The sequence below is a fragment of the Saccoglossus kowalevskii genome, chromosome 9 (genome assembly GCF_978046115.1).
Source record: "Saccoglossus kowalevskii chromosome 9, keSacKowa6.1, whole genome shotgun sequence".
Classification (NCBI taxonomy): Eukaryota; Metazoa; Hemichordata; class Enteropneusta; family Harrimaniidae; genus Saccoglossus; species Saccoglossus kowalevskii.
In genome coordinates, this window is record NC_140649.1 from 12861134 (window position 1) to 12886820 (window position 25687).

Consider the following 25687-nt stretch of genomic DNA (forward strand, 5'->3'; position numbering starts at 1 on the left):
TACTTGTGATTTTTATAGATAGTCTTTTACGTTTTGTAATGCGCATAGAGCTCATGTGAGTGTATCTAATGTACATTGTATCAATATTTTATAAAGTAAAAATACATGATATACTAAATATTTAAAATACAGTATTGTAAGTATAATTTGAATATATAGCATAACTCAAATAATTAGCTCAATTTTACTATTAACTGCACAAAGACTGAAATGAGGTAATTGTAGTTTTTAATAGTAACACCGTTAATACCATAATAAAGCGATTTAGTAATAAGCCTGGGTCATACTCACAACAACATTATAGTTATTACTGTGTTAAACACAGTCTTGAATTTCAACATCATAGAACCTGATCAAAGTGTACCCATTTATAACAACGTCATACCTCGTGTTTGGTATGGTTAGTGTGTGACGTATACAAATAGTGTAAACTATGTGGACATTGCGTGGCGTACTACGCAAACGTTTTTCGCGTCGCGCATGCTCATAAACGCAATGATGTAGCTTACTATTTTGTCACTTGTACTAGCTGTGGGCCGGTCCAGAGTTATTCTTGTGTCGGTCTTGTGTCTTTGTAATGGTATTTTTGTCATTTCTGACACAATTTAAGTGTCCTTAAAGTTGTTATTTTTGGATATTACAATTCTATCGACACAGAAGAGCTATAGTTCCTTCCACAGATTTGCGTAACACAAACGTGCGATGGCAAAAGCTATCGCGAAGTCGACAAAAGCAGAATATTTCCCCGCATCACACAATCGTTGATTTGTATATTAAAGCGAAAACCGTGACAAAACAATTAGTTTGATCCCCCCCCCCCGACATTTAGTGTTCCGGACCACGCGTAACGGTTTCAGCCATTTTCTTCAGGACAAACGAGGACAATATGGCGTCACTTGAGTAGCTATGAACCGTAACGACGCTTCAGATGCGTGTGTATACTGCTGGGAAAAATGTACTTTTATCGATTTTTATTTGCGATGCCATTTGGCTTGGCGCGTTTGCGTTTCGCAAGTCTATGGGAAAAACAATAGCTCTTCTGTGGCAATAAAATCCTAATATATGAAAAAAAAAACAAATTGAAGAACACCAAATCTATTAAAATACCACCACACAAACTACAAACCGATACAAGAAGATTCACTGCTATTATAGACAGGCACAGTCTGGGCTATTTATTTGAAAAAAAATAGCGAAATGGAGGTGTTAAAGCGAAATCCCCTGTAACCGCGAAATCACCCAGACTGGACTTTTATTCTGCGCTCTCTGTGGTGAAAGCAGGAAGTAGTGTGTTATCATACTAGTTTTTATGTTAATTAGCAGAATGACAGGCAAGAACGTTATCCAATCAGAGTAATTTGACCTTTAAACTATATATAGTTAACCTTTTTATCTGAAGACTCAATCGTCAGTCATAACAAACGAAATACTATTTATATCGTCCCGTACATATTATTCTAATGGAGAGAAGTAGCCTGCGTATAGCTTTACCTCGCCTGGGTTACAGTGAAGTGCGATCTGCACAGAAGACAATAATCGACAATTTTACTGACGTCCACGACGTTTTCGTTGCCCTTCCGACCGGAAGCGGCAAATCGATTGTATTTGAAGCTGCTCCGTTCTGTTTAGATGAAAAACAGTTTGGGAATGTCGACAAGTTGATCTTTAAAGCGACCCACAATGTTTACCTCAATATGCAGCGCACACGCCCCCACTCCTTTTCTGTGTCCGTTCAGTGATGTCACTGCATATCATGAATAAATAATAGCAACAGATTAGCTGCAAATAAGACCAGTCTGTGGTGGTTTCGTGTTCACCCCAACTTTCGTAAAACTATTTTTTCCAATTTTTGTTTAAAAATCACCACAGCTGGGCCAGTCTAAGCTATACTTGTACGTGGTGATATATACACTGTGTGGTTCTGATCTCATTTGAATTAGCATTCGTTATTAGACGCACAAAGCCGTGCGTGATCGTGTTAGGAAAAGCTGTATTTCACTGCAGCTAAATTGAGTCATTTAATTGGGCGCACCAATGAGCTGGCGCCACCAATCAGAATTGCTGTAACATAAATGGGGGAGCTCATTACAGATTAAAACAATGGCCGCCGTTTGAAACTTATGAATAAATATATGAGACAATGTGAGTATTCAAATGAAGTCGCTCATATATTAACATTAATCGGACATTAAACGCCTTTAGAATGTGTGTTGCACGCATCTTGATATATACAAATCATTTACCGAATACAAACACAACAAGAATATAACGTGTATTTTTTTTTCGTGAACTACAACATCCTATACCCGAAGGAAATCGAATGTTGCTACCCACATTTACATATTTGATACCAAGCGAAAAATTAAGTGGAACTAATATTAACCCGGAATTGAGCTTAGTTTAAAATTCGCATGTGTTATACAAAATCACAATTTATCGATCCCGGTAATATTTTTGGGGTAAAATTACTTTAATTATTATCAGCCATTAATATTTCCTTCTTAATCCATACAAAACGCATTGACCAGTGCACTAGTGGGGGAAAAGAAAATATTTTTCTTTTTAATGCGTGTGCAACCCAGGCTGAAATCCTCGATTAATCAAATCGTTGCGTTGACATTCTGTGATCAAAGTTTTCGCATCCCGAGTGTTGAGCCCAGTATTTTCCAGCAATGCACGTGTCAAAATTATTTCTTTTGATCTAATTATATCTAGTTATGGCTATTGAACAATCTTAGTGTCGAAGACTAATCGTGGGACTCGCACAGTAAACAAATACTTCGGGAGGCACCATGATGAAGACCATTAATGTCTTTGAAGGCCCATGTTAGGCCTGATTAGGAAAGTGAGGAAATTTCTCATTTAAATCTTGTGGAAAAGATTTATGTGTAATACCTAATGGCATTCACAATGGAATCACTAGGAGACTTGCAATTTTTTTACTGATCACGTATGCATATACCACATGATTCGTTTCATGTCAACACATATTCCGACAGTACAATATATTGTCAATACTGTAATTCGAACAGTCGTTGCTGCGGGCCATGTTCGACATTGTTCCCATTTTACTATGTGTGTATACTACATAGTTTATTTAAATGACATTCGCTCTGCGCTGCATTCTTGGGAATCTGAGACAATGATTTCATCCACCCGTTTAGATATTATTCCGGAGAAAAAGAAAAATAGAACATATATAAACAATCTATGCTAGTATTATGAGGTTATAACGAGGATACTGCAACGTATGCACGAAGACAGTACCGCGGAAGTATCGACCGACGCGCAGTGGAGGTCGATGCGACCGCGTGCTGTCTTAGAACAGATTTTGCGAACTCTTTTGCATGCAAAATATAATGAAAAATATACATCTCGATGTTGTTTTTTAGAATATAACAAAACATAACCAGTATTTTTTTTATTAACTGACAACCACGTCACACAAATAGCAGCACTGTGAACATACACACTTGTATCGTATTTTTTTCTGCTAGTATACACCTATAGCATGCGACAATATCTTATTGCGCTTTGTACAATTACTAACCGTTTGCGCACGCCCACGTAAACATTCGGTAGAATGACATCTCATAAGGGTTTCATGCTGACAATAAATTTAAATTAAATAACTGCTTAAAATTATGATAACTCCAGTGAATAAACCTCACGTCTCCGCTGACGCCTATTTATTTTTCTGTTTTATTACGCATGTTAAGGTAGAGATGCAGGTTCGTGGGCACTTGGGAGTGAATTTTTTTTTTACTTTTTATTATTCAAACAGTCTTGGCTATGGACTGTTAAAATTTTGTAGAATTGTTAATAGTGGAACATACTCAAAAAACGATTTTAAAATATAGATAACAGGTGCAAATATTCTCGCTTTTGAATGCTTAGCAAGGCAAATCTGTACATAAATAATAAAAAAGAAACATGGTGAAAAAAATAAATGACGGGATCTCCATATTATGCACTATATTTAACTTTTAACAAAACGATAATACATTTAAATTTGGAACTGTTACAGCCATTTTAATTATGAGCATTAGTAAACTTCTTACTGAGTGAATTGTTATGCAAATTAGCAATTATCTCAGCTTCTTTTTAGTGCACATGCCAGAACTTTAAAAAAATAGCTCCTAGACGCTTTGACCTTTTGTTTTGAAATTTATTTTGTATATCTTCAAAACGCCGTCGGGGCATTGTTTTTAGTTGAACAGTGTTACAACAATCGTACAGACAACTAGCCTGGGTGTTAAGTTATGCATAAACTTGAAGTAGTGAAATTTGAGCTGCTGCCCTGCAAAATTGACAACTTGTAGACAGTTTTCAAGACGGCACTTTCTTCATAGTAAACAGATGTACTCATAAACCAACTTTGACAGGAAACAGAAGCATGGTTTAGAAACTATTTTTTTTTTAATCACTTTTGACCAAAAAGCACATTTTTGTGCATATTTCAAATTAGCGTTCATAAAAAAAAAATACTAACACAATTTTAAAATTCATACAATAAGCTTTCCGAAAATATATAGTTTTGTGGACAAGGGAGGTCATCTTGGTTTCCTAAGTAACTAATTAAAATACCTGTCAGGTAAACTGCATCTCTACCTTAAACATGTTAATTGAACACGCTACACGTGCAATATAATAGGACAGATGAGCTAAAACACAAGTACATGTTGTATGAACTCCGACATGTTTGTGTGTGACATCATAGGTTCGATCACTTCACGACATGCACCTCAACAGAAGAACCTCCGTGCATGAGGTATGTGAAAACTAATGTAACAAAATACTCTCAAAATAAAGTCTCACAACAAAACATTCATTTTAAATCGTTGCTGAAGGCGTGCGTGACACCTATTCTCTGTGTGATATAGTCAGCCGAAAATGCCGTCGGCAGCATTAGTTCTCAGTATAATTGGGCATCCAAAAACACATTTGTATTACCTATTACAATAACAAAACCTGCTTTCAGCAGCACATGTCTAATCAGCCACTGTATAGCAATTTAATATATTGGTGTAATATACACCAGTGGTACGATGGTCGTATTTTAGTTTTTGCATGTGGTTGTCTCGCCGATACGATTTTCGGCGAATTATTTCGAATTCCATCTGGTGTTGAATATCTCTGGCTGTGAGAAGTGGATGAATAGACGTTGATTCAATAAGTAATGTAATTGTGACATAGATAACAAACCACTGTAGAGAACAACCAACACAAATGTTAACAGTTGTATGCCCGGGATCTATTATATACGAAAACCAAAATAAAATTTATATATTCCCTCTCCATGATTGAATGGGGAAATTGATTGGCTGAACATTTCTCTATTCTAACTGTGGCGACGCAACTAACATACGCCACGTTCTTATAAGATATTTATAAAGTTAATATGTGGAGGCTGTAAGGTGGAACAATATACCTAGAAAATTCAAGATGATTATAATATGAAGGAATGTCATGACTTCTAATTATTTTGTAACACTTGGTACTATTGTTTGTGATCGAATGTATAGTCAACTATATATTGAAGAAAATATTCAGAGAATGCAAAAATATACTGTTTAGGTTATGAAACGCATGCCAAGACATTTAGAACAACAACTTAATATAATATGCATATTAGTGACATACAGACAATACCAATGTTATCGCATTGCAAATGAGTAAGCTGTTGACATCAATTTGTTTCGCCTTTGTTATGATAGACTAATTTCAAAATAAAAACATTAATTCAAGTTAAAACGACAACTATTTAAACGTCTAATAATTGACACTTCTGTAATTTTTACTCGTATACTATGCAAATTATTATTTGCACGCTAAATGCAGAAAACGGAATCCATCGAATGCATTTACGCTGTAGGTTGAACTGAACTGTGTTCAAAAGTTTAGTCATGACGATAGTCCTGTGTTTGGCCCTGTATTTATAACCATCTATAATAGATATACAAGAAAAATTAATGTACAACTCTGTCAAATTGAGTGCCCTATACATTGTTATGAGAATAAGACTTGGTATACTTTCGGAATTCACGATTTAAGGGTCTTCATTCCATTACGGACAATTCAATTCAATTCATCTCGGTATTCGTCGATGGGACTTGGGTGACATATGACTTGGAACAATATTGTGATATTCATATTATTAGTCCAGTAAATCGTGGCGATTTGATCTTCTAGCCACGCGCTTAATTTGTTTTTTAACAATGCATTTAGTGAGGTATCTAGAATTACTTGTTAAAAATGCACCGAATGTAGCGTAGGGGAAATTATTCACATAAATCCAATAAGACTGTCTACATTCCTATGGACCTTTTCCGGCTAATCATGTTTGTGATTTAAAAGTTTGAAATGTATTTCCTTGGTGTGCAGACCCTTTCAAAATATATTACACTGGCATTTTCTCAATTTGCTCACTTTTGTGTGGGTTGTAACTATATAACCTGATGGAATACACGGTGCCACACCAATGTATCAATACTGATAATTGCTCAACGTCTTTAGAGGGTATGGGAGTATCTTTATTGAGTCGACATGACACTTTTGACGGGAATACTGGCTTTTAGTAATACAGAGGGCGCTATTATGCTGCTACGACAAGTGTAAATAGCTGACTTGAATAACTGTGCTGTATCGTTGCTGTGTCATCTTTATCTTGGCCGTCAACGTTTAAAAAGTAACGAGGTGTTTCTTACTTTGCGTTTGGGGTTACAACGTTTCACTTGTTACACGACGTACACAATTGACTGTCTGCACTTTACATCAGTTGGCCGTCAACCGTCACGTTGAGAGATTATCTGCTACCCAATAAAAATTCAAATGCATTCAAAATTGTCCTCGATTAATCATGCTATCATCACGTGACTGATACAGCACCGCTTGTTTTATAGAACTGTGTAATTAACATTTTCCCAAACAGCAACGTGTCGCCGTACAAACTGCAACAGACAAAAATACTTGAAAACATGTATTCGTCGCGCAAGCTCACATCAATGCGTACAATCAACGACTTCATTACCGCGTTTGTTTATATATCAGTTTCAACTAATGCACAATCGGGTAATATTCCTATTGAAAACCGAAATACTAAAAAACTTTCATCACAAAGTATTACTATACATCTATTGTTTTTCACTGAATCCCGGATAAAGTTGTTTGGGCATGACGCAAAGTACTGTAAAATGACTAATTTTCACTGGGTTTAAATTTCACTGATTTGCCATTTCTGGCATATTCAGTGGGTTTTAAATTCACAGTTTCGTCATTTAGATAATGTGTTCTATGCTAAATTTTACATATTCACTGGGTTTTAATTTAGCGCATTTTTCCAGTCAGCGAAATAAGCTAAATTAAAACCCAGTGAATAATTACCCCCTTTACAGTACTGTAAAACATGTCTTTTTTCGCGAATTTAGCGAGAGGACTGATTGGCTAATTCAAGATGTCGCTAATGACTTTATTATCAATTCAAAATGGCCGCCAAACAAAGAAATGAACAACGACAAGAGAGATTCGCTAAATCAACATGCCGCTTTTTCAACATATTTTACAGTATTCGGACATCGCACCACATTTCTATTGTGTTGTGTCTCGGCAATTTCTGAAAAGTGATTTGAAATTTAAAGTTTCAAGACAAGGTTTCAGATTTGACCAATAATTGATTGTTTTTTGGTATTAGGATTATCGTGAAGGGTTAGGTATTTAAGCCCCTAAGTCTAATCCGTGCTGAGATACGTAATATTTTAAATTGATTTTAATATTAATTTGAGAACTAGCCACATCTAAAATCTGATGTTTGTTTCTGAATTATATCAGAAATAGAGCCCAGTCGAAATCAGGATCTCAGTTGACGAAGTGCTGCCTTTTTAAATTTAAAATTAGTTTGTGGCATGTCCAACCGTTTGAACATTCATTCTGTCTTGTGCCTAATATCGTTAGGTTTGCAGATTAATGTAACACATCTTTGAGATCGAGGGAGACAATGACAAATCTGTTTATTTGCTACACACCTGAGTCAAAACTTCAATGAAAAAAGAAATCGACTGCAGCAATAATGAAAGCACGTTGTCGACCCACGACTACATCCATACGTTTCATGCTCGAAGCCTGCTTACAAACAGCAACTCTATGGGAACGAAAAGGGGGAATCGTTGGCGGGACCGGCTAATCATAATTTGAAATCGAATTCCAACTTGTCGCTATTCCAAAACAGGACACCCTGTTGTTAAGTTTAACAACTGTGTATACAGTTGATATACGCATATATTGACTACGTCGTGTCAATATTGGTAGTATGATCATTTTGATGTAAACTTATTATGTATTGTATAAAAATGCCGAATTCATATACGAGGGGCGTTTATTAAGTAATGCCCCTGACCCACTTGCAGTTGTCTCATCTAGATGGAATTTTACATGTAATGATTAACATTTCTATGGGTTATGTTGCAAAAAGCCGTTCTGAACTAATTGTGGTTTCTGATTTACAGGTGTGTGAACTGAGTCAGATGTGAAATGGACTTAGTTGAGTGTCGCGCAGTGATCCGGTTTTTGTATTTGAAAGGACGCACACCAAAGCAGACTTTTGATGAAATGAAAGAAACTTATGGTGATGATGCCCTATCATACGACCTTGTAAAACGCTGGCATCGTAAATTCAAACATGGCCGGAAGTCTGTGGAAACAGCTCCCAGACCCGGTCGTCCCTCTTCTGCCATTGAGGCAGCCATTTTGAAAGATCGACGCATTACTGTTCGCCAAATAGCCCAAGAGGTCACGATTAGTACAGGGTCTGTGGAAACTATCATTCATGAACATTTGCATATGCATAAGGTGTCTGCCAGATGGATTCCCAGGTTGCTCACATCTTTCCAGAAGCAAGAACGCGTCAAGTGCTCGAGGATAAATTTGGAGATGTGCCAAGAGATTAAATTTTTTTTCAAAAGACTGATTACACAGGATGAAACTTGGGTCCATCACTATGATCCAGAGACCAAGGCTCAGTCAATGTAGTGGAAGCACTTGGACTCACCACCTCCAAAGAAGGCAAGGGTGCAGCCCTCCGCTGGCAAGGTCATGCTCACAATCTTCTGGGACCAGGACGGAGTAGTGATGACAGATTTCCTGGTAAAGGGTACCAAAATTACAGAAGCCTATTACGCTTCACTTTTGATGAAATTAAGAGAAGCTATCAAAATCAAGAGGCGGGGCAAGATCAGCAAAGGTATCCTCCTCCTACAGGACAACGCTCCGTTCCACAACTCGCATGTCGCCAGATCAGAAGCATGGGCGTGTGGCTATGAAATCCTCCCCCATCCCCCATCTTGCCAGCCATGAAGTTTGTTTTGAAAGGAAAGCGTTTCTCAGATGATGCAGCCTTGATTTCTGAAGTTACGACGTGGTTGGAGGACCAGCCTGGGGTGTTCTACAAAAACGGGGTCCAGAGCTGCATCAAACAATGGGAGACATGCATAACTCTGGGTGGTTTCTATGTAGAGAAAGACTAATAACTGTGCCAAGTTTCATTAATTTCCTGCTATGGGAAGTTTGCCAGGGGCATTACTTATTGAACGCCCCTCGTATGCGTTGCACGTGACATACTTTTTTAATTCCTGGTTTGGCTGGTTGAGAATTTAGTGCATAGGGTGTTTCCGTATGTGTTTAGTGGAACGACTTTTATAACCTTCATTTATTTGTATGTCTTGTCTGTCTGCCTCTCGCCTGTTATATATTCATACAGCAGTGTTTCCTCTCTACACTCGGTACACACAACTATTCTCAGTGATGTATGTCATAATTGAATTTTTTGTCTCCCGTTTTTTTAATCAGTCAAAACAACGAATGCATGACTTAGCGGACCTCCCGATAAAATTAATCAACCAAACGAAATTTAAACATAATTGCTCCTAATTTTGAAATTGCGACAACGGAAAGCACTTTGCTGCTGAGTACACTAACACAAATATTTTTGATTTTGAGATTTTGAGAAATTACAGAGACTTTTGAGAAATTACAAGGGGAGTTAGTCAAAAAACATATAACATATAAAAATGTGCGCAAATTATAATGACTCTCACCTTTAGTAATGCATTAACAATAGTGACCCTTCCCATACAAGTTACAATATCCTATATCCTAATTAATCAGTTAATGTAAAGTTTAAAAATGTCGTAAACATAAAGGTCAAGACTGAAAAGATTATTCCTACAATAAAACAACAACATCTAGCCCGGGGAAGACCTTATTTTGAAAAAAAAACAAAAAACATAATTGTTTCATGGATGAATGAATTTGCCCACCGACAACCATAACACTGTTTATATTTTTGTTTATAGATGTTACCACTTCCCGCATTCATATTATATGTTTTTAAATCAATGAATATATTGTCCGTATTAATCACAAGAACAATTTGTGAAATAAATATAACTTTATGTCTTATATTTACCGTTTTGCAGACATTTAGTAAACCCGCCCCTTGTCCAGAACGTAGGAATGTTTACAATATCAATAAGAGTATATTAATTTATTCTGTAAAACAATGGTGGGTATAGTACAGTGCATTTCTCTGTATATCAAACCCATTTGTAGTAGCACGACATACAAATATAACAATTGTGTCAGAGTTGACTGGGTTGAAAACTGACATATATACGTAATATATTATAAAAAACACATTAAATAATTAATTAATGAACTAAATTAAGCAGCATTCCCAAGAGTATTTCCTAACTGACGAGCGGGTCTGGTAATATAACGACATGTCGGTTGAGTATTTAAAATATTTAATAACGAATATATAATCGACAGAAAAAAAAATAGAAAAGCTGCAGCCCGTGGAATGTTTAATATCAACAGGTCAAATTAAATTGCAAACACAGTGGCAAAAGAATAGTTGCCGTATACGAAATTGGGCGTATGACACCGATCGGAGTCTGTATCTTTTGAAATTATGCCCGATTGAGACAATTTTACCAACGCCTAACAAAGTTGCCACCATCAAGAAACCACGCGAATAAACCTCGAAACTCTGAAATACGGGTACGTATTTGCGTTACCACTCGATGCATCTACAATCGCTGTATAGTTCAAGGGCCCCCAAAACAACATCAAACAAACAAAAACGTCCTATACTTTCCTAAATGTAACGAAGGTTCAAATACAGTGACTCATTTATTGATTTTCAATGAAAAATATAACCAATATTTTTCTGGATTTGCATATACGGTGAAACGTAATGCGAGCATCTTCACCACTAAATGGGAAAATCCTGTTTATTCGCATTTAATATAGAGTTCAACTTCATAATTTATACTCTTTGATTAGCAATGTATACATCATAGATGCCGCTTGACATTGCTATTTGTATTTGATACGCAAATATCTCTTAATTTTTCGATCATCTGACGTTTTTTTATTTGTCTTGATGACTAGTGTTACGTTAGACATTTCTAGGATTGTACGTCCTAACAGAGCTTCTTGATCTACAATCCAGACTTGCCCCGTTTTGAACTGAAAATCAAACTGTGAGACAATTCCACAACACACAATGAAGTGGAACTACACAAATCTGAACTCATTTTGATTTGCCGAGTTTTTTTGGTGCTAAAAAGTCGACCTTGAAAATTATTCGTTTTTACAATTTAACTCTACTACATTCAGTTTTTTCACGGATTTCATCATAGCTAATGACAAATAAATGGGTCATGTGATTGCAACAGATGATTACAAATTCACAACATTAAGCACAGACTATCTTCTTGATTCGTGGCCAAACCAACTAATTTTATATTCCTTGTCATAACACTGATCAGTGGAGTGTGTTCTACTTATAATACATGGACAATTATTTTTTATGGTCTGTATATCAAAGGCTATTCTAATCTCGCTAGAACCCTAGACTGGAAACGTATAAATTAAAAATGTATGATATGTAATAAAGTGATAATTACAATGTTTTTTATAGTAATCTGTTATATTCAATCTATGGTACTAGGTTGAACATTTGACAGCCTATTTTGAATTTTTAAACTGTGAATTTAGAATTTTTGAGAGTTGTAAAACAAAACAAAATGAATATGGTGAAAAAAAACACAATTATATCTCCGTACGAAATGACAAATTGTCACAGGGCAACCAATGTATTTTGTGTTAATATTAAGTTGGCAACGGTGAGAATAAATCAGGAAAATGCACAAAACACCAAATAGGTGCGTAGATATTTAGGGTTTACAAACAATTAAATTTTGTGAAATAAAGATCATTTGAATCTAAAAATATTGCATTTTGAAAGACAACTGTTGTAATATTCTATATAGTCAATGTAATTGTGATTGATAATATATAAATGGCAATGCGAAGTTGAAAATCATTTAGAAATAGATTAAACAAACAAATATGAGTGCAGGGAACTTTGTCTGACTTAGCTGATAACACTTAAAAATACACATTAGTTAATTTAAGATTAACCAAGCTTTATTCATTCTAACCGTTAGCTGAGGTAACGTCTCGTTGCCCACTTCTCTTCTACTCCCCTTACAAAATCTTACAGCCTCTACAATAACACTCTAAGGCGTGGTAGAGTAAACATACGATCAGCCAATCGCTAACGCAGTCACGTGATTACCAGAAGTGTGTTTTATGGTTAAAGCATTGCGAGGTTGCCAATACAGAACAATTTGTTCATAAAATGTCTGTAATATCTGTTGATAACATGCAAGTTGTTGATTCTAAAAAATACCGCGACGGCGTGTGAACCAAATATGCGTACGTGACGTCATTATGATAACAAATGCATCTAATGTCCGAAAAACATTTTGGATTGTGCATAAGCATGTCTATATGCTTGACATATTTTACATTACGACATATTTTTAAAGTTTTAATTAGTACAAAGATATAGTTCAGAATTGTTTAAAAACAGCGGCTGTCAGTCGACCATTTTAAATTGTTATATAAAGGTTTCACGAGAGAATACAATCTATCACTATACGACCCAGTTTATAAACGTTAATAATCTTTTAGCACCAAGATGCTAGAATTTGAAACAAATGCATATACGTAAGAAGTTAGTGATGTAAATGTGATATTTGAAAGTGATTGGTCTTAACTGATTGAACTGTATGTAGGATAACGTATACAATGACAAGAATAAGCATATATTAACACACATACGGTACATGCTTTTAAATAGAAAGCGTCAACAATATTGTTGTCATCGGTTAATTCCATACAGTAATTACAGCATATCATTAGGCGTCTAGAGTTGCCAGGCAGAATGCGAGGCTTATCCGGTTACCCTGCTTGCCGGACTACCAGTCTCCTCAGGCTGACACGGCTACTGGCTTCAGTCTTCTCAAGAAAACACGAACGTAAGTCAGCTTGACTAGATCAAAGGCAAACTGAATGAACTCAACGATGGTCAAGAAAGAAAAGCCACAGTAGAGTCCAAGACTACCGCCAATACTGCTCAATAACGCCTCCTCCTGGGAATGATGAATATAAAAATGACTATTAGTTTTTCACATTACACAACATTTTCTGTTGAACCGATTTTTTCTATAGTTCAAAGCCGAAACGCCGGTTATTCCGTGGAATTCCGGGGAATGTGGTGTTGATCACCATCAAATGTTTAACACAATTTACGAATATTCCACCAATACTGTCGTGTTTGTTTAATCTCGCGTATTGTCATTATACTGTTGCCACACTTACCGATACTTCGGGCTTCTCGGTAATTTGTTGGAAATTCAAGTCATCATAGTAGAGCTCAAGACGAATGAGATTTTGCCTACAAATCATGGACAAAACTTATTATTGGTAATGCTGCTAGAATTTTAGTGTCTCGATAATACGCGTAATCTACGGAGGTACATTACGCGTATTATCAAGACACTAACATTCTTGCAGTAGCCCCTAACCAACCCATTTATTCCGAGATGAACAGTCAATCACTATTCAGATGTTTGGTACATAAAACCTGTCTTCTCACCTTGAGGTTTGCAGATTATTTATATTCAGCGTTTTCGGGTTTTCGGCATGTATCTGTTTCAGTAAATGTTTCTGAAAAAAAGTATTATATATACCGTGAGTTATACACATCCATCGTTTGTAACCAAAATACATGAAGCAACTGTTGCTTTTTGAGACCCTAGAAATCACTTAACACGACTGACGCCTGGATACCAGAAATGTCGAATATAACCGCGAAAGAAGGAATACTAACAGAAATACACGTTAAATTGTTCACACAAATTATTTCCTCGAAGAGTTACCCGGGGTTACTTACCAAGTACGTATTGGATGGCCACAGAGACTGCGATAATGATGTTTCATAGTAACGTTCCCTGAAAATCAATTTACTTATCAGTCACCTTGAATATTATCTTTTCAATACGTCTTATTCTGCTTAAAACATTGTGTCCTTGGCTTATGTATCGATCGCGTAGATGGACCTTTTACAAACCATTTTGTTTTCTTTGCAGGTATTGTATCTACAAGGCTTTACTATTATTACGTCCATACAAAAGTTTACTCAGATATTTTCCGTGGCATACTATTGTATATCACATTATGCACATAAACATTTTTTTCTAAGACGATATTTCTACTTGGGCAGTTAGTAACAGCAGACATTAACTAGTCAAGGGAAATAACGAGACGAACATGACAGGGTTGGACAAAGTTTGGATGATATGCCACGGGCCACAAAGATACCGTTTATATATAATATAATCTCAATATTTAAAAGGCAATATAAACAATGAAAGTCTTTTAAAATTGTTTTATTGAATAGAAGTGTGCTATAATAATAAAACCCGGGAATATTTGCGTATTAGTTGTATGGATGAAGAATTTCTACTGTCTCTATTATATATCATCTTAGTTTACTTACTTGCATGATTGTGGACAATCACATCCCAATAACTTCTGCTGGATACTGTAGTAAATCAACTGTCTGCAAGTATCTGTTAAGTATACCCAAAAATGACATCGTAATTACAATGCGAACTTGATACAATCCACGTAATGTATCAACCTCAGTCAATATCATATTCAGTTCAAAATGGTATTGTACACAACAAAGCAATATCATCGAGTAAAACAAATCACAAAAAAACGAGACACAATTCTTATAACACACACTCGAAACAATCTATTGATTATGACAGTGGATCACGTGGGAAGGGTGGCAACGAGAAGAACAACTTACCCTGAGTGCGATTCAATAGCATACAACGAGTAGCATTCCTTAACATAGTATCGACGCATCCACAGTATTCCATCATTCTGTCCTGTATGCACGATTCCTCGCATGTCTGTCAGAATAAGAAATAGGCAGGCAGTCAAATTGCCGGTCCATGGTAAAAGAAGATTCTTCTTTGAGCAGCTCGCTCGAGAAGTACCGCAATTGTGATATTTTGGTTTAATAAACGTTTTACACATTCTAAAAATAGGCTAGTTTAACGTGGATTCACTTTTAGTTGATTCTGTACTGTAGCTATCGGAAAGTGTACCAAATTTTCGTGTAGTATGGAAAACCACACATAAGTTTATATTGCTATCTGTAAGTACACATGTAAGATATTCCTCTTGGAACACATACATGCAAGTCTATTGAACGTATGGGAAAGTCAAACTGCTTTAAGGCGTTCACAATTGGTACATCATATATTCACAATAATTATACAGTTGTAACGCGTCGAGGTCGATGTGAGACATGCAGAGAAGGACGTTGTCTGATGACTGTTGTCGTAAAATGAAAGTTCATCACGTAATTTCAGTATGCGTAGAAGACGTTTGTTTCTAACATTGGTATGATGGTAGATATACAACTGAATAGTCGTAATGGCGACGCTCTCCGTGATTATGTAGAACAACGTATTTCATTAATAAAAATTAAGTTTTAAGAGGCCAATAAGCGGACTGATAAGAAGGAATTGTAATTACCGATTCCTTGTAGTACTTGCCATAAACAGTTTCTTGATAAATGTTAGTGGCACACTCTCCGTATGGTGCTGGTTGGCGATCAACACGTGTCTGCAAGAAATAACGGCATGTTCAGTTAGATTGCAGCTTGAATTTATCATTATCAGGATGTTATAATTTTGTTTCCACTTTCATGCAAGTATTCCATTAATTGCACAAGTATATTCAAACCGTTATCAACTAGTAGTGTGTGCTTTCTGCTCGAGACCTGAATTGCTACTAAAATAAATTTTTATTTGGAGTTTTTAAATTGTGCGTATTTATTCAAATTTTGTTAACTTGATGTACTTTTACATCGACTTGACTACATAAAATTTAAGGTAAGATGCCACTCAAAGCTGTAAAGTTTGTCTGAAATAACGTTATTAAAAAGTATTAAACATATTTTAAAAATGACATTGTTTGTTGGTGGGTTATAGTGATTAAATGTGCTGCTTAATTGCCATTATGTGACATTGATTGACAATAATTCGATATTAAAAAAATTAAATAATAAACTAATACGGAAACTATACATTATAGACATATTTTGATCGAAATATTGTTACTGCAATATGCGCACGTGTTAAAACGTGTACCATCCTTTCCACATCGACCAACATGGCGCGTATCTGTGCGTCATTTATGGTATGCCTTCAGTACACAAATCAGGGCATCTAATTCCAAAGGAAGTAACAAACAAATCATGCAAAGACATCTGTGCAAACAAAATAAAACCATATTTAGAAGGTTATTGTACCACAGCCCCGTGACGTTTCGTTTAATTATGACGTAATATTACAGGTACTGTCGAGTAATGACGATTTAAAATTTACTGCCACAAAACAACAACAAAAAGCTACATGGTTGAATCACAGTCATGCTATACGAGTTCTTCTACCTCTTTTATCCCGATGAACGCGATTTTCCCGGGAGCTATGGTGAAACCTTCGGACCAGGGCATGGCCCTCATATAGGACGGATGGATTACCACTCTGGCTCCCGAATCATGCCCATACACACTGATATATTCGTCTTGCTCGGTGAAGAGTGTCAACTTTAACCCTGTAAATTAAATATGCAAATGCAAAATGTACCACAACGAAACGTTTACAACATTTAATATTTACAACAAAAGCTGAGGAAGTTGTTGACAAAGATATTATGTTATTCGCAAGTGTTGAACATATCATATTATTTTTACACATTTTTAATTTACATATTAATTCTGTTTAACTTTGCCCGACAGAAACCGCACCGAACAACTTTTATATATGTATCATGATTCTCAAGGCAAAATGGCTTTCATTTCATTTTTGAATTCACGGCTAGTTACATTGTTTTAGATTGTGATAAATGTAAAACGGTTCCTATTTGCAACTTGTGAATTAAAAAGAAACTATATACTGATCATGAAATTTACATATCACTATAGAATTTTAACATTAACTAGACAAATTGGGGCCATTGAACTATATTGAATTAGCGGTGTAATAAGTATAAGTGTTAATGTCGATCCAAACAAGTCCAGTCGAAAATTTAATGTGCATTTCTAGCAAGAAAATTGGTCGCCAATCGCTGCATTGATTAATGTGACTCGCATGATGTGCGTTTGGAATGTAAACGTTTTCAGTTCAGGTATATCTGAGGTGCATGTGAGAACAGTCATATGGAGGTACGCATATCGGTGATTACATGAATCAGTCTTTAAGAAAAACCCGGAATTTTAGTGTTTTACGCAAAAGCACTGTTAAAAAGCCATTTGAGCATATATTGTTTCTAGTACGACAATCCAAATAACGTACAATAATTACTGCTGCAAATTCACGCACACCGGGGAGAATAGAATATTTACCGTATCTTGGCCCAGTTTTAGTCGATAAGAGCTGTTCCGAATCGTGATCGTGTTTATAATTGTACTGGAAACAGTTTCCATAACGGTCGTCATAAAATGTAAGGAAATCTCTGCAAAAGTAATAATAGGAGTACGTATACTAAAGAGTGTAAATCACATAGTAACCTCGCCAACATTTAATATATCAAAACTTTGCAACCATTTGGTCAATCGTATAACAATTTCCGATGTGCAGAAATTCATAAATCGTATCGTAAAAAAACTCGACCTTTATTTGAATTTTTTGACTGCTAACACTGTTTTACTAATTTTACATACACCAGTTCATATACATCAGAGTTAATTGTTTGCAATAACTTACTTTTCCATATCACACTTCACACTATCGAATGTGCAGTGCAAAACGAAATCATTTAGTTGATGACCGAGTTTGTGCATCTCATCTGTCCGAAGTTTAAGCACATACGCAAGATCACTGTAATCCGGGGAAGAACTGTATGCGATGAACCCAGGCCAGTCCGGTGGATTCTCGCGTACGACTCTACCAAACATATTGTCAATGTAGTATCGTGAAACAAAGTCCTCGAACAGGCTCAAGTCCGTCGAGAGTGTGGAGTAATTCCGCAAAAGTTCTTCCGCATCCGGGATATACGTTGGACTAGCATCTGGTTATATAATACATAAAATAAGTGTTATACTTAATGAGTCATATTTTCAGTTGATGCTGTTTATCATTTTTCTCACACATTCATAATCTAGTATGTCCTGTAATATCTATGTAAATAGGAACATAGGAAAGGCCTAGGGTTATTGAATTAAAAGAACAATTCAAATATATAGTGTGTTTTTATTTGATCCTTTGAGACACCGCCCAATCACGTGGCAACCAAGATTTACATTGACCAAGTCTGTATGCAGTGGAGAATAGCTTTTTATTTTAAAAATAAAAAAATGGCTTGTGGAATGACGTTTCTTTACCATTATGGCAGTTATACTCGTCACTGGCATCGTCACAGTCAACTACGTTATTACACACATACTGACGTTCAACAAGCTTCCCAGATAATTCGCACATGAATGAGCCAACTATAAATGAAAAAAATAAATACAATCATCAATGAAATACAAACAAAAATGAAATATTCCATATATATTTAGAGTTAATTACGCAACCTTTCCGTTATATCATATCATGTCTTGTTTGCAAAGGATACGCTTAATTCAATACGCTCACCTTCTGTGCTGGTTGGTGCTCGTGTAGTTACTGAAATATACAACATTAAGTTAATGTAATGCAATTGACAGGACACCAACAAGGCACATTTACAAAACAATGCACAGTTAATATCAGCATGCACATATTTTGTTTGTTGCATTACCTGTGCAGTTGGCTTCATCTGATGCATCTGCACAATATACGTTACCATCACAAACATAACTCCTTCGTATGACCGCTCCATTATCAGCACAGGTCGCTAGAGTCAGTGACAAAACAAAGCTTGTTATGACACAGTGCCACCTTCCCTTCACATAGCTTGCCCTATAGACCAGAACCCGCTTTACGGAGTTCTAAGTGAGCTGATCTAAATAAGTTATATATATCTTTTATAGACAATTACGGATGTTGTCCTATTATTAGGCAGTACTAAATAAATAAATCCGACTTATCCACGTCCATATTATCTTGAAACCAGTGTGTCATTGACGTTTTTGTCAATTAATGGTTGTACAACATATGAAAATAGCACGGCATTTTAATTAACCTATTAGGCAGAGTTTCTATATTACTAATCTTTAATTTGATATGATAGACAATGGCATTCAGTAGACAATTCATGCAATATTCTGATGTACTAAGATTTTAAAACTACTTTTGCATAAAACAGAATTTTATTTAAGTACACAGTGTACATACGACAATTGACCTCGTCTTGGCCCCCGGGACAATCGGACTCAGTATCACATTCCCAATCACCATTAATGCATTTATCATCGCCGCAGTAAAACTCCCAATCTTGGCAAGGGTCTGGTTAAACAAGAACATAAACAAGCTCATACATAAAATACACATGTTCAATGATGAGGTACAATTTTGAAACCGAGATGGGATTTAGCGTGCTCTTACGATAAGCCATCCTCATCAAATACAACAAAACGTTGAATGACATTAACATACTTGTGTTCGTTGAGTTAGTCCCGGAACTCGTAATACAGTTCATCTCAAGCTCGTCTGTTCCATCCATGCAGTCGTACTCACCATCACACAACCAGCTATTGTCAATACAGTATGATTCGTCACAGTGGAACTGGTCATCAGCACATCCTGCGAATAGGAACTCATCACTGATTACTATAATTTAAATAGCCATTCCAGAGAAACTGAACACTCACAGCACGACAATTGAGATTTTGACAACATAAAAAAGAACCACATTAATATGACGTCGCGCTACTAAATTATGTAAATACGCATCTGCGAGAGAACCAATGTCATTTCTATGCAATGTCAGTTTTAGTATTTTATACTAAATCCCCTGATGGTTTTGGCTGTGTAATAAAGTTATTATTATTATTATCTTTTAGAAAACTCCTGATTTACAAAATAGCAAATACCGCCACAGTTCTTTTCATCTGATCCAGAGGAACAGTCAACATCGTTATCACATACATAGCTTTGTTGAATGCAATGCCCAGGTTCACATTGATATTCGGAGTATGAACACTGTTGTATAGTGTCTTGCAAAAGAGAAATACAAATGGTTATATATGATGATGAAGTGGGAGTATACAGAAAAAATATATATTGTACTATAGAAGATTCACACTGTTGATTCTATTCTCGTCAACGAAGCCGTGAAAATATACTTCCACAATTGATAGGGATATCAAATCTCTGGTTAGCAAGTTTAATTCACACTACAAGAGTGAAATGTACCACAATTTAAATGAAAGAGTCAAACAATTTCAGTGAAAATAAGTACAACTGCTGAATAGTTTATCTGCTGCCAAACATGCATGCTGACTATTTATGTCCACCAATCACAAACCGTTTTCACTATAACATACACATTCAATGGCGCAGTAGTATTCATTATGCATATTCACACTACCTGGGTTTTGAGTAGGACATGACATTTCATCCGTCTCGTCAGAACAATCTGCACCTCCATCACACTTAAATATCGCTGGTATACATGTCCTACCATTATCACATTTAAAATAATCTGATGGGCAATAATTCCCGTCCTCGGAGCCTACAGTGACAAAATACTTGTGAGAAGTACGTAGGTTATGGATTACCTTAAGAGAATGTTATTTATTGAAACAAAAATACAAAAATAAAATCAATTAATTATTAAAACATTACGTTTTCGGTATTGCGAAATGCATCAATTGGGTTTCCATATGTTATCGGTGATACATCATATATGATGAGTAAATTCCTACTATTTTGTTATGCATTTTATTCTATGCAATGTTTTAATTTGTTGGTAGTATTTTCCAAGTCAAATTTCTCCTTGTGAGATTCATTTACATGTAATTAAATGTTAGCACCTATAAATCACACACCACAGGGGTAGTATTATTGTGATATTATTACACACTCACATTCCTTTTCATCACTGCCATCAGCACAATCATTGTTGCCATCACAGAGTTTATTAACGGGGACACAACGGCCATTATCAAGACAACTGAACTCTTTTTTCTCCTTGCACACTGGAAATAAAATACACACATTAGCATAACTTGTTCACGTTACCTTGCAGACCATCCGGGCCTTATTGTTGTAACGTGAGTGAATGGTATAGTGCAATTGTTAAGGTCTCTGGCTCCCTGACAGATATGATGGAGCTGAACCAATGCTTACTTGCGTGTTCAGAATATTCACCTAACATTTACCATAATAGATCTTTAAGATATCATCAAACCAAATTAAACAAAACATTTCGTGCACCTTAGCAACACCGAAACATGGTTCTCTTTATATTCTTAGTTACCAACAGCAACATCACCTCACTTGAGTAAGCAACAAGCAACCAAGGGTCAAAATAGCTCAGCTGTTCTTATGTGCATAATAAGTGTATGCATAGTTACATATAAAAACCAAAGAGGGAAAAAATAAGCTTGGCTATATATACAATTCAATTAAATTGTATCATAGTCATGTCTGTGAAATTAAAACGAAGCTAACCTAATAGAGGTTCAAAAATGTCACAAATATTTGCTAAAAGTGGAGAATTAATGGCATCCTTACGAAATGGACAAAGGTACTTACATAAGACAGATCTAAATTAACGATAATATTTATTCTTTCAATATCAAAGTGTACACCTTAGTAACCCGATCATCACTATGAATACCCAGAGCAACAAACACAAATCTTGTTAAACCGATCTGTCCACAACTTTTCACAACCATTCACAGAAGGAATGGTAATGTAATTGCATGCATTACGCTGAACACAGTCAAATCATTATGTTCCATATATTTATATATATAGAACATAAGTTTCTAACATAAAAACATGTGATTGTGACTTGAAAAGTTATATTTGGGGGATGATGTTATCAATTATATCAGACACACCTGGCATTATTATGCTTTCCATACGAACAATACAACTACCATTTGACTATGTATTGTCATTAATTTTGTACAGAAATTCATTTTTACAAGTGAAATAAAACGCTCCAAGATATTTTATATGCCTGACCCCCCCATTTATATTCTTCATTTAAAAAGGGGGACGCAATAATATTTTGACATACTAGTATTGCTCATTTTTAACCAAGCTTATTTTTATTAAGAAGTAATAGTCTGAAAAAACGGGTAATCTGCAAATCTCTTGAGTTACACCTGACACTCCGCATTGCTGAAGATGTTGCTAAGGACACCTACACTCAGTAACAACGGCTATAAGGGATCAAACGATATCACGAGCGCAATGGTTATTTTGTTGGCTGTCATGGCAACTATGGAAATACAGAATATCAATGGTAACCATGGTTAAATCGATGATGCCACGATGTCTCCAGTTGTAACCGGTGCTGTAAAAAGTAAACTATGCAGTTAGGTACTACTAGTAGTAGAAGTTATCCTGTCACGACGCCAGTGTACACGTCCCGTCCCGAACAGGATGTGACCATTTGTGTGGGATACATAAAGTAACGGCGGCATTACTTATGTACAGTTGCAACCTGACTTTAATGAATGAATTTCACTCAGCGAGATTATACCAGACTATGTGATACACAATCAGTGTTGCAATTAATGACATTGAAGGGAATTGCATCCATGTCTCCATGACTGGCATCAGTGACTTAATTGACTTATTCAACATATTCAATGAGGACATTGTAATAATTTATACAAAATATGCACACAGTAATAATCAAAAGTATGACATTGATTATGAGCAACTGTAAAATAATATTCAATAATTGTCATATAAAACATTGTTAAACTCTACCTATGACAAAAACACACTTTTCCCAAACATATTCAGGGACCCTATTTGTTGACAATATGTTATGACAATCATTATGAATCATTAAATGGCTCATGTGTCCCACTTACCACATTCGTTTTCGTCTTCCCCGTCGTAGCAATCTAAATGACGATCACATTTAAACTTAAGCTTGATGCAAACTCCCATATCACTGCCGGAGGGACATCTAAATTCTGTGTTGCCACATCTACCTGTGAATATAGAATAACTTCTTTTTAAAGTGTCGCCGATTTCTCTCATCTTATTTCAGCGACTATGGAGTGCGTCATTTTACTATACTCACCATATTTACATCCCATCTCGTCGCTTCTGTCTCGACAGTTGTCATACCCATCACAATGAAGGTAATTCTTAATGCACCCTGTGTTGTTACACGCAAAGTCATTGGCCATACAGCCGCCTTCGTCTTTATATATAAATAATGAAAGTTATAATATTATCAAATTGTTCTTGATGAAATATTTTTAGCAACAATGTAACTTAACATATGTGACGACACTGAATTCTGCAAAAATTAAAGTAGCCTTGCTACAATCGCGCCACTCCACACATCATGATCAAGGCAAATTCATGCAATGATGAATAAGAGACAGACATGTCTTTAGATTTGTTCAGTTGTGACTGATGAGTGGCAAACATTCGGGAAACTGTGGAAAAGGCTGAACAGAACTGATGCATCAGGGCAATGGGTGGGCAGGTTGTATGGCAGAATATGGCAGAAACCACTGACAGGGGTGCACTTGAAAGAACGCTTATGTTTCATTTCAGGCTGGTTCTTTTTCAAAATGTATTATTGGTAATTGTGATCAAAAGCTGTTTTTTAGAGGTAATACATTCGTGTAAAGTACCCATGACGCATTCGTATGGTAATACAGTACTACAGCTTTATTGAGTGCAGATGCAGTGTCCGACAATTCTGGTCATTGTTTTTTGAGGTGCTTTCCTCTGCAAGGATATGCCAGCAGCATACGTGTCCGATTTTTCAACCTCAGGTACGTTCGAAGATACTACTCAATCTAAATAATGCCATTCACAAGGTTAATAGTGCAATGTTTGTGAACCATGACATATAAAATTGGCTAATTATTCACGTATGTAAAATATTTTCAGCTTATGCATCACTGTGTCCTCTCCTAGTGAACACTAAAAGCACGCCCCAATTATTCTCAATGATGCATTCTTTAATTGTGAATTTTGTTCTTGTCGACATACACGACTTGGTTTATTCATTTATATGTGTACTTTAGTTAATTTGTTTACTAATCATGTGAATTAATCAGTATTTAAAATTATATATATCGAATAACATGATTAATGCACTACAACTGTTCACGAGTGACTGGTCCATTTAAATATTTATTCATCTTATATGTTCAAAGAGAAGTATTTCTAAAAAAATATATAAAACTATTTTCGTGCCCCTTCATTAAGTTTTTATCTTCTATCAACCATCGTTTGGCTTTTATAACCTCGAAATCAGTTGACTGAGATCTCCCTTATTTATTTTATTACTTACCATAATATGGAAACACTATGTCATCGTCAACACCGTTGAGTCCCTTGTGCTCGGATTTTTCGATGGCGGATTTTCTTAGTTTATTTGTATTGCATATACTGATACCCGGAAATTGCAAATACGATTCTGAAACTACTTTCATCTGCAGAGGGGCGGAAAATAAAAAAAAATACATTGTAATATAAAAAAAGTGGGTTGGGTTGGTGCTCTGTTTACTGTAGTTCGATGCTCTGTCGTGGCAAGTTGCTTGCCATGATTACGAGTTTGAAACTCGTGTTACGTTTTGTAATTTATCAATATTAACAGCGTAGGCTCGTGCTGAATCATCAATACATGGCTCATAACTGTGTCACTGGCATACATAGTGCTAACTTTATCATGGCAATACCATTGTCCTATTACAAAAATGACTCGTGGTCTCGAATTTACAGCTAACCAATTAGAACCATGTACATTACGCGTAATTTTGAGCTGTTATTTTGTTGACGGTTGTGTGATGTCCTAATTTGCACATTGCCCGTCTTGTTCGTGTTCTTTGTATTTCTGAATAGCAAAGTTTATTCACGTTGTGAATACCCCAAACGAGAAATGGATATAAGTTACGCCTCTATTGTATAAATGAAGTGGAACAATATCCTAGACGTATTTGTTAATGCGGCTGTTTCAGTTAACAGACCATAGAATGTCTTAATTGTCTATTTCATCAGACGCAGACAGTCTGTGCGCTATGACATGATACGAACATGGATGCTGAATTATTTGTGTCGATATATTCTGGTGTGCTATTCTACCGTAAAAATAAACGGTTTTTAATTGATTGATATTC

General features: G+C 35.8%; 1 protein-coding gene across 1 annotated transcript; it reads right to left on the minus strand.

Moving 5' to 3' along the window:
* Nucleotides 1-13334: 13334 nt before the first annotated feature.
* Nucleotides 13335-25003, minus strand: LOC144344827 (uncharacterized). The gene is made up of 21 exons (XM_078006643.2): nt 24862-25003; nt 23629-23745; nt 23414-23536; nt 21443-21553; nt 20944-21087; nt 20447-20569; nt 20010-20156; nt 19749-19859; nt 19213-19308; nt 19068-19097; nt 18799-18919; nt 18195-18485; nt 17834-17943; nt 16880-17043; nt 15961-16050; nt 15224-15329; nt 14906-14978; nt 14300-14357; nt 14003-14073; nt 13726-13801; nt 13335-13496 (listed from the first exon to the last, which is right to left on the minus strand). The coding sequence occupies exons 1-21, from the start codon at nt 25001-25003 to the stop codon at nt 13335-13337; spliced, it is 2466 nt and encodes an 821-aa protein (XP_077862769.1).
* Between the last annotated feature and the right edge of the window lie 684 nt (nt 25004-25687).